The sequence below is a fragment of the Triticum dicoccoides genome, chromosome 3B (assembly GCF_002162155.2).
Source record: "Triticum dicoccoides isolate Atlit2015 ecotype Zavitan chromosome 3B, WEW_v2.0, whole genome shotgun sequence".
NCBI lineage: Eukaryota > Viridiplantae > Streptophyta > Magnoliopsida > Poales > Poaceae > Triticum > Triticum dicoccoides.
In genome coordinates this window covers 252975156-252985060 of record NC_041385.1, presented here as the reverse complement: position 1 = coordinate 252985060, position 9905 = coordinate 252975156, and the positions used below count along the sequence as shown (strand labels likewise).

The window sequence follows — 9905 nt, the reverse complement described above, 5'->3', positions numbered from 1 at the left end:
GTGCAGGCATGTTGGTTCATGCAGCGCGTTATACGTCGGGGCGTCACACGGCGCCTCCGCCATGGAGATCCTCCTCCTCGCCTTCGACTCGTTAAATTTTCATAAACATCTTGAAGGGTGGGCATGTGTCGAAGTGTGTGTTGGTCGTGCAAGCGTGTTGGTTCGTGCAGCGCGTTGTATGTTGTGGCGCCACACGGCACCTCCGGCGTGGGGAACCTCTAGCTCGCCTTCGGCTCGTTAATTTTTCATAAACATCTTGAAGGGTGGGCATGTTTTGATGTATGTGTTGGTCGTGCATGCGTGTTGGTTCGTGCAACGCGTTGTACGTCGTGGCGTCACACGGCGCCTCCGGCACAGGGAACCTCCTACTCGTCTTCGGCTCGTTAAATTTTCATAAACATCTTGATGGGTGGGAATGTGTCGAACTGTGTGTTTGGTTGTGCAGCGTGTTGGTTTGTGGTGAGAGTTTTTTTCTCGCATTTGATTGTTTGCTGAAGTTAATGATATTCTATAAGAAGTTCAGAACTCGGGAGATTTTTTTAACAGATTGCAAAAGCCAAGGTGCTTCGTCTGGCACGGATTTGAAACATGTCCAGTCACGTGTGCGTAGCAGCTAGACATGGTTGAGGCACTAGAGGTATGTGCGTGCATGCACATGTGTGTATTCTTCAGAGGCATGGGGCCTTGTCTCCTGTGGAGGCACGAATTTGAAGCATGTCCTGTCACGTGTGTGTACCAGCTAGCGATGGTTGAGGCACTAGAGATATGTGCATGCATGCACATATGTGTATTATTCGGAGGCATGGGGCCTTGTCTCCTGTGGAGGTACGGATTTGAAGCATGTCCAGTCACGTGTGCGTACCAGCTAGCGACGGTTGAGGCACTAGAGATATGTGCGTGCATGCACATGTGTGTATTCTCGGGAGGCACGGATTTGAAGCATGTCCAATCACATGTGCATAGCAGCTAGACATGGTTGAGGCACTAGAGGTACTAGGTGATACCCCGCGCGTTGCTGCAGAAATTTTGTATTGAAGACTCGATGCAATGATCAATATGAAAAATGATGGAAGGAGTTTATCTATTGGAACCATGTATGGACTGATGCGTATTGTTTAATTATTTGAGGTAGAGCTTTTGACATGGCATACTCTTAATTTTACAGTAATATTTAGAGAAGCCTAATTATGGAGACCAATTGGAAGCACAATCGACATAATCAACTCAAAAAACTTTGCAAGGAATTTGACTAAATTTTTTGGCATGACCTTTCCTTAATTTTCTAGCATTTGAACATGTCACAGGAAGATAGTATATATTGAGAACGAAACGTCACAGGAAGATAGTATATATTTGAAACAATTGTAAGGAAAAGTATTGACACCAGTTGGAAGCAAAACTGACATAATCAGCTTAATAAAAGTGCATACAAATCCAAAGATTTCATAATTCAGACTTATTACATAAAATTAGTCGATATCTGATGACATGCTTAGGCTGATCATGAAGTAGTTGTAATGTTAGTTTTGGAGGTAATTTTCAATGGAAGGTGGTGCAATCCGTAGGTGCTTTTCGTGCGTCTTGAAGATTCCTTGGTCCTTGCATGGTTGTTGACGGTGCCCTACATGTTAATAGAACAACACTATTGGTAATGTTATTGTTGTAGCAAAGGGCGACAAAACTTTATATAATTTTGTTTGGATATGAGAACTGATAGTACCTATGTGTTTTTATTACCGTTATCCTCTTGTCCTTCACATTTGTTCATTTTCACATTGTTATCTGCAATGTTGTTTGATTGATGATAGAAAGTTAGATTGTGAATCTCATTTTTCTATGTGATATGAGAAGAAGCACCTACTCTTGTTTATGCTTTTTGACAACCTGGAGATGCACTTGTGTATCCTGAAGATGTTCCTGTTGTTGACTGGCATGTAAACAGGAAATATTGTTATCAATGTGTACTCTGTTTGTTGACTGGCATGTAAATAGGTAGTTGTACTTTTCAAAGAACTTCAATGATAAACAGGAAATATTGTTATCAATTAGTACCCCTCTTTGTTGGTGGCTCCATCTTCTGTAAATTGGATGCTTCTTTTCGCTGAAGAGTACCTGCAACCAAAAATCGCCATTTGAATTCCATATTGAATGTAAGCTGAATGTTCTTTAGTAGAACTTCAAAAAGTATTACCTATTTATGTTTTTGTCGGTGTCCATAGTTGCAGATTGGCAAGCAGGAGGCATAGTATTGCCCAAGTGGACTTGTGTTTTGGCTCCCCGGACTACAAATAGGAAAAGTTTGGTAAACATTTTGTAGACAGAGGATGTAGCTTCTATTTTGTGATTGATGGCAAACCTCTGGATGCTCTTTGATGACGCTGGACTCTTCTCCAGTTCTTTGCTTGGAGTTGACTGGAAGTATTTAATGGTTCAAGTGAAATATTTTAGGTAATACAATTGTAATTAGGATGGAGTTACTTTCTGAATTGATGAAAATTGTCTAACCTTTGTAGAGGGCAGCATTTGTGCATTGTCAACTGGGAAGCTTTTCTTTATGACATAACTTATGGGGAATCTGGATACCAAATCAATCTTCATTCCTATATAGAACAATCTGGTTTTCCCAATGGCATTATCTAGGGCGGTCACATGTTCCGCGGTATAAACTTTCATGTTTTGAGAAGCTTGGATGGCATCTCGCTCAACCAGTTATTCAGCAATTTTAGAGAAAGCAATGGCATCTAAATCTCCTGAGTCATCTGTAAGTGTAATTGGTAGCTTGTACCTAGAGAATTTGATAGTTGTTTATATGGAAGATAATATGTAAATGAAGGCAAATGTTCTATAAAAACAAAGATCGTACAATGGCTTTGGAGATGAATTTGTGCAAATGCATGTTGGAGTATCTGAGTTGTTGTTGTATCCTCTGTCACAATGTTTGCATCCTTTGTAGTACCATTTAGTTGAAGGTACAATAGATTTAACTTTCGCAATGGTGTTGTAGGTAGCTCCTTCCTAAGAGTTTGCAAAAAGGGTGCATTGAGAATCTGTTGTAGAAGTTCACTGATATACAAATAATAGGGTAGATAAGATGATGTTGACCTGAAAATTTGAGGTGGGCATATCTGATATTTGTTGAAGTGTGTACATTTTCCCTGCTGCTTGAATAGGAGATAAATGCATAACCTGAGGTAGTTTTTGTCGCAGAGCCGGAGATTCCCATTTATAGCTTCAAAAAGAATCAGTGAGAAAAATATCAGCATGTTAGATTTTGGAAAAATAAGGTAGTAGTTGCAAATAGAAAGGAGAATCGGTGACCTGGTTTGGTAGTTTTTAACTTGAGATGTATCCAAGTCAATGTAAACTTTTGTTACAGAGGTTGAGGATGCATGCATGGCACCTATATGTATATATGGTTATATGTCGTATTAGTTTTGGCTCTTATAGTCATTTTAAGAGAGAATATTTGAGCAGTTACCTAGAAAGCTCCAAGCTGTGAGACCCGCAAAAATGCCAACTATAATGCCTTCTTGTGATTTTTTTAGTACAGCTTCTTCATCAAATGTTTCACCATGGTGGCCCCAAAGACGTATTTCTTGTGTCTGTTCACTGCATATGTGGAACAAACATTTGTTGACACAAAGTGTATAGGGATGGAAAAGTTTTAACACACTATAGTAGTAGAAGAAACATACTCTAGGTTTTGAATTTTGATTTTCCTGAGTTAATTTGTACATGTCTGACTTGCATAATCAAATGGCTAATGACTCCTATTATATCTGGAGAGAGAAACCACATACAAAATTAATTTAGGTTTTAATATTAGTACGAAAAAAAGGAAATGCAAGTGTTACCTTGAAGTGGTTTTGCAAAAGTATCTTTTTCTGGTAGATTATCAAATGGACAAAAATTGAAGGAAAACTTTGGTATATTTGTTCCTCTGGTTTCAAGTCGGTGAACCTTAGTGTTGTGCTTGAATTGCAACATATAGTTTTGGTGGTGATATATATGGGTTTTGTTTTTTATATCAACAGCTGCAATATCATAAGATGTAGACATGTCCTTCTGTGAGTAAGGGGCGGAATTGTCTTTGAAATTTTTTGGGTACACTGATTTGCGCCATATTGCCCTGCCATAATATTCGATGAGGATGTGAAAATCAGTAGTACATTTGTACAATAATATTATTATTATGTTGGAAATAGAAATATTAATGATGGACTTACATCTTCATCTAAAAGGACACCATCAATGCTGATGAGAGGATCTGCAAACTTGGATTTCATGTTTATTGCATCCCATAGGCGTAAGAGTCGTCCAAATACCTTACAACCCTGTTGACCAAGAGTCATGGTTTTAAGGGCTGTAGTGGATTCCATTGATGTAATATTCCTGAAAGGGAAGCAAGTAATTGCATAATAATGATGTATTAAATGGAGAAATAATTATGTAGGGTAAACACACTTGAATGTAGGAAATTCCTTTATTCAGTTTCATAGTCTATTAATTTGACTAAAAAATTCAGCATAGACTACATTATGGGTGAAATTCTCATAAGAAGCTGGACTATTTTCGATTAGAACTCTCAACCCCTTTGGTGAAGTAACTATGGAAAATGCTACATATAATTGACCATGAGAGAACACTGGAGATGGCAAATAGACTCCAACTCTATTTAAGATTTGCCCTTTACTCTTGTTTATGGTCATTGCATACGAAAGGCGCACGGGAAACTGGCGCCGTCTCAATTTGAAGGGCACCTTGAGTGAGTTGATGTTGTGACAATGCGTGGGATATATACTTTTGAACCTGTAGCCTTCCCTGTTGTGATTTCACCTTCAATCACACGATTTGTCAATTGGGTGACAATCAGCCTAGTACCATTACAAAGTCCCCTTGATGGATCAAGATTGCGCAAAAGCATAATTGGAACACCAATCTTCAAGTGCAACTTATGGTTAGGAAGTCCGGGCATCGGAGTTGTGTTTAGAAACTCTGTTGGGTATAATGCTTCAAGAGTGGAATGATTAGCAGTGCTATCGTTAATTGAATCAGAACTATAGTAAGACATTTCAGACATTTTTAGCTGAGCAATCATTCTGGTATTTATATCTGAAACCACCTCATTTGTAGGTGCTAAAATTGCACGTTGACACAAATATGATGAAATATTTGCTGGCTCAGAACCTAAGTCATAGACAAATGATATCAATCCATCAAGGTTCCTACAATCTGATGATAGAAGCAAAGACTCTGGAATCTCTATAAATGAGTTACTGGAATCATTTGGGACAGAAACAATAGGTTATGTTCCATTGCCCACCCTAAGAAGCCATTCAGCAAAATTACTTAGCTCCTCTCTGTCTGAGGTGGAGAGATTTCCTGACTTCAGCCTCATATTTTCAGTTAACTGGAGAAGCTTACATTGTCTCCATAAATAAGAATTAACAATGCATAACCTCATAATTTGGGCTTTTGTTGCATTTTGTATTACTAGAAGTGTTTGTCGAAAATCTCCACCAAGCACAACAGTTATACCACCAAATTGCTTGTTTTCTGCATTTTGCCTTGTTTCTGATAATATATCTCTAAGTGTATGGTCCAATGCTTCAAAACAATATCTATGATTAACAGGGGCCTCATCCCATACAATAAGAGAAGTTTTTTGGATAAGTTCTGCCAAGTGTGTATTTTTCTTTATACTATACATGGAACTCTGAGAAATGTCTAAAGGAATTTTAAAATGGGAATGGGGGCTTCGACCCCCTGGTAGCAGTAGGGAAGCAATTCCCGATGATGCAACTGCTAATGCAATTTTCCCGTTGCTTCTTACAAAACTAAGCAAAGTAGTCCATAAGAAAGTTTTTCCAGTTCCTCCATATCCATAAACAAAAAATGTTTTACCTTCACCATTCATCACAAAATTGTAAATAGCATCAAAAACATCTTTCTGGTTGTTGTTCAACATTGAAAGGTTGTCATTTAAAGTGGAAATCATAGCAGGCACATCATAATTGAGCTCATCTAGTAGTAGCCTATTTTGTCCAGAAATATTAGCAGTGTCATTAGGTAGCGGCAAATTAAAATGGGATAAACAATATCCTGCATCTCTTAGCAATTTATCCAATTCATTCAAAAAATATGATGAAATATATATATCGGCTAAGGGATTTCTAGCTTGAGCACGGTTCTGACTCAATTGATGGGCTGCATCTTCAGACATTTTGACGCGTGGTCATCAAAAAAATTTCTAGGATTTGTTACCTCACAAAAGAGCAAAACTGTGACAAATAGTTGGCGTAACTGGTAAGGCATGGCCCATTGAGCGGCATCTTTTACGGCATTGGATCATTCTTCATCATCACCAAGGAGACCTAAAGCCTCACATGCAACACGAAATGTAGGATATTCATGGCCATTTATAGTTCTGATTTGAGTGAAGGAGGTTGGACCTTTGACAATGTTGAGCAACAAACGTAGATAGTGAAGGTCCCCTTGGGAAGGGTTGACATAAGCAATTCTGCCGATTCTTCTAGAACCACGACGATAATCCCAGTATTTGCCATTTGAGTTGGAGTGCCATGTAAAATATTCAGGAAATTCTATGTAGGTATATTTTTTAGCCAGAGGGTGTTGCATATTAGCTTCTAACCATGCAGTCAGCTTAGTCGTCATATTCCTTGGATTTTCAATCACTTCTTCAAGGTCATCATCTTCTGAGTAAATTACATTATTCTCAAATGGAAGATGAACTGGAAGTCTTTCTATGGAAGGGTCTGCATAGTGAATATCATACTCTAGCAAGTGCCAAGCAGCCTCATTTGGTGTGATACAACGACATTCTAGATAATTTCTATTTCATTGACTGTTTCACTTGATAAATTGGATGATCCATAATTTGAATGGATTTTAGATCTGGTAGAATCAAATCCTTTTGTGACATACTTGAAAAGATATTTGTGCATGCCATCATGATTAACCTTCTCTACATTTATGTGAGCTTGATATTTAACTACCAAGTTGACATTGTGAGGAACAACAAATCTGTTATCAATGTCAACTCCATTTTTGTTGACAGTTATTCCATTGTTTGGCCTTGCATATTGTGTGAAACCATTCTCCAATATAGTTGTTTGCTCACAGAAATCTTTAGGATAGAATTTTGTGCATTTTCCTTCAGACATACAGGAAGATTTAGTATTTAGATTTCCACAAGGCCCATGTATCATGAATGACGATACAACATCATAACCTATTGGATCATTTTTTAGGATCTGACAACTGAGCCGAAATAAGAAAGTCTATCTTTTTCGCATCTAAGGGTTCATCTTTGGATAACCATATGATGATATGGACATGAGGAAGTCCACGTTTCTGAAATTCAATGGTGTAGATAACTACAAAAGACAGGCATGTTATTTACGTAAAGGAAATGTTGGATTCGGGCAACATTAAATCAATTAATGTTGTGGGGGAGACAAATTACCTGCATTCATTGGTCCAAAGAATTGTTTCTTTTTAATATCATCCATTAGCATATTTAGCTTCATTTTGAATACCCTATTGACAATATCTGGACGGTCAGAAGGTTGTTACCCTGCAATGGATGATAGAGCCTCTACTATCTCAGGCCAAGCTGCATTTGAAGTGAATGTGACAAAGAGATCTGGGCAGCCATATTTCCTACATATAGCGATGGAATCTTGATAATTTTGGTACATATATCGCGGGCCTCTGGTGAATGAAGATGCCAATATAATCCTTTGACCAACTAAAGAACCGGATGTATTACCTCTTGAGACAGAATTGGCCAAGTCATTATATGGTGATGATCTATATTTATTCTGAAATCCAGGCTTGTGATAGAATGCCATACAAAATTCTTCAACACAACAATAACCATCCACTTCATAAGCCTGTGTCAATCTTTTACCTCTCAATGGCGTGTTGAAATCACCTGGTCTATCATCTAGTCTATATGCATAGTACTCTAGCATAGTTACTTTCTGACGGCTTATAGCTTGACTTTGTGGCGAGGTGCGGTACATGAGGTCATCATGGTAACCATCCTCTCCAAATAATAGAGGATACTGCATAGCCATAAACTTGCAATGTTTTTCATTGATTTGTTGTAATCCTGATGAACGGTTATCTATTATAATGTCCCGCCCAACATCAGTTGACCCAATATCACCAACAACCAGCCCTACAACCTCAGATGCGACTGGAGCACTATAGATGTCTCCATGTGTGTCAGGTTTGCCATATAATCTGATAAAGAACTGATCAGGAGCATCTGCAGTCAATCTTTCCCGTGCTGTTCTAAATAGTTTCACTATGGGATTATGGGTGTTAAGCATTGATATAAGGGACTGGACAATATCGTGATTAGCATTGAAAGAAGGGCGGATAGACGAAGACCGAGATGATGAAGGGCGAGAAGATGCAGTAATATTTATGTGGTTTCTAACCTCATGCTCTGTATCATAGATGTACAATTGTGCATATTCTGGTCGATGATTCTCAGGTCGCATTAGAGAACCGATACGATGGCAGACTTGACCACTAATCTTGAAAACATAGGGTGCTCGGCCATCATTTATGGATTCAATAACTTTAGCACCCATTGAAGTCATCGCAAACATGGTATTATACTGCCAGATATGATCAAAAAAGTGGTTCGAAGTTGAAGTGTTCTGTGAGGTTAATAAATCCAATATAGGCTGAGCAGGAGGATCATATGGTTTCAGCAAGATTTTCCCTCCTTTACAACAAAAATTATATGTTGGATCGGAAGTATGTCTCTCTCTGCAGATATGCTCTTCATACCAAAACAAAGAACCACAATGTTTGCATGAATGTGTGCCCCCCTCCCCCCCCCAAGGTTTAAGGGTTGAAAGATAGTTCCTGAAAGATAGGCCATGTATATTTATCTTAATTTGTACAAAATGGAGACTTCAATCTGCAATACACTAATTTGGTAAATAATACGAGCTTACGATTATGGATTAATGCCAAATTTGGTGTTTGGGAAGCTGACGTAGAGGACTCTCCGGTTAATACTCAGCATACTGAACGTTCATCTATAGATGTTTTTGCTAGTTGATGGGAAGCATATGTTGATGGAAACATATATAAGGAACACAAATATCCTAACTAACCTCTATTTATAAGTTGTGTACGTCGGCGGTGGTTATCGAAAGAAGCAAATTGGTTTATTTCAGGTATGACAACTGGTTGTGACTGACGACGGGGGCGCCCACGACCGCGTTGGACTGAATGGCTACCAGGATTTGTAGAAGAATTTGCGGTGCTATCCATCTTAGAAAAGCATGTGGGCAAAATTGACTTAAATGGAAGCAAATTGTAGCCTATATGATTGAATAAATATATCACACAAAACAATCCAGGGTAGGAAATTCATACGGTATCTAATATGCATGGAACAATACGGATGGTGCATGTGTTCGCATACCAATGGAAGAAGTAGGAGACCGCTACAAAAATGAATTAAAGCCAATCTGAGGAGCAAGAGACCTACTAAGCAGAAGTTGAAGAACCTTTCGATCCGGAGAGCAGTCTGCAAAAAATTTAAACATAAGTTTAGGGTTAGGAGAAATCCAGGGTAACTGAAAACAGGAATCGTGCTATAGGAAAAAAACTACAATTTACTGATAAAACAGAAATAAACAAATAAATTAGTAAAATAAAATGATGATATTGGCTTTTGTACTATGTGCGGGTCGCACTGCTAACCAATTTGTGTAAGCATGTAATATCATAATGAAATATCAATTTTATGAAATAGGAATCTCAAAGAAATGCAAGGAGCAAGCGACATGTGATGTAATATGGCCAATCCGAGCAGCAAATAACCTACACGCTCAGCATCCTTCCATCCCTGG

General features: G+C 38.4%; 2 protein-coding genes and 1 long non-coding RNA gene across 3 annotated transcripts; all 3 read right to left on the bottom strand.

The window, feature by feature from the left end:
- Nucleotides 1-1497: 1497 nt before the first annotated feature.
- On the bottom strand, nucleotides 1498-2647 carry LOC119281220. Its single transcript, XM_037561810.1, has 7 exons — nucleotides 2506-2647; nucleotides 2357-2412; nucleotides 2192-2282; nucleotides 2053-2112; nucleotides 1862-1927; nucleotides 1721-1782; nucleotides 1498-1621 (listed from the first exon to the last, which is right to left on the bottom strand). Exons 1-6 carry the CDS (start codon nucleotides 2529-2531, stop codon nucleotides 1779-1781), a joined length of 303 nt encoding a protein of 100 aa, XP_037417707.1. The 5' UTR covers nucleotides 2532-2647; the 3' UTR covers nucleotides 1498-1621; nucleotides 1721-1778.
- On the bottom strand, nucleotides 2639-3603 carry LOC119281219. The gene is made up of 5 exons (XM_037561809.1): nucleotides 3479-3603; nucleotides 3319-3400; nucleotides 3103-3229; nucleotides 2864-3015; nucleotides 2639-2785 (listed from the first exon to the last, which is right to left on the bottom strand). The coding sequence occupies exons 2-5, from the start codon at nucleotides 3393-3395 to the stop codon at nucleotides 2710-2712; spliced, it is 432 nt and encodes a 143-aa protein (XP_037417706.1). The 5' UTR covers nucleotides 3396-3400; nucleotides 3479-3603; the 3' UTR covers nucleotides 2639-2709.
- Nucleotides 3604-3695: 92 nt separating this feature from the next.
- LOC119281218 lies at nucleotides 3696-4366 on the bottom strand. The gene is made up of 3 exons (XR_005138305.1): nucleotides 4227-4366; nucleotides 3855-4129; nucleotides 3696-3779 (listed from the first exon to the last, which is right to left on the bottom strand). It is a non-coding gene; the product is annotated as an uncharacterized LOC119281218 (long non-coding RNA).
- Nucleotides 4367-9905: the final 5539 nt, after the last annotated feature.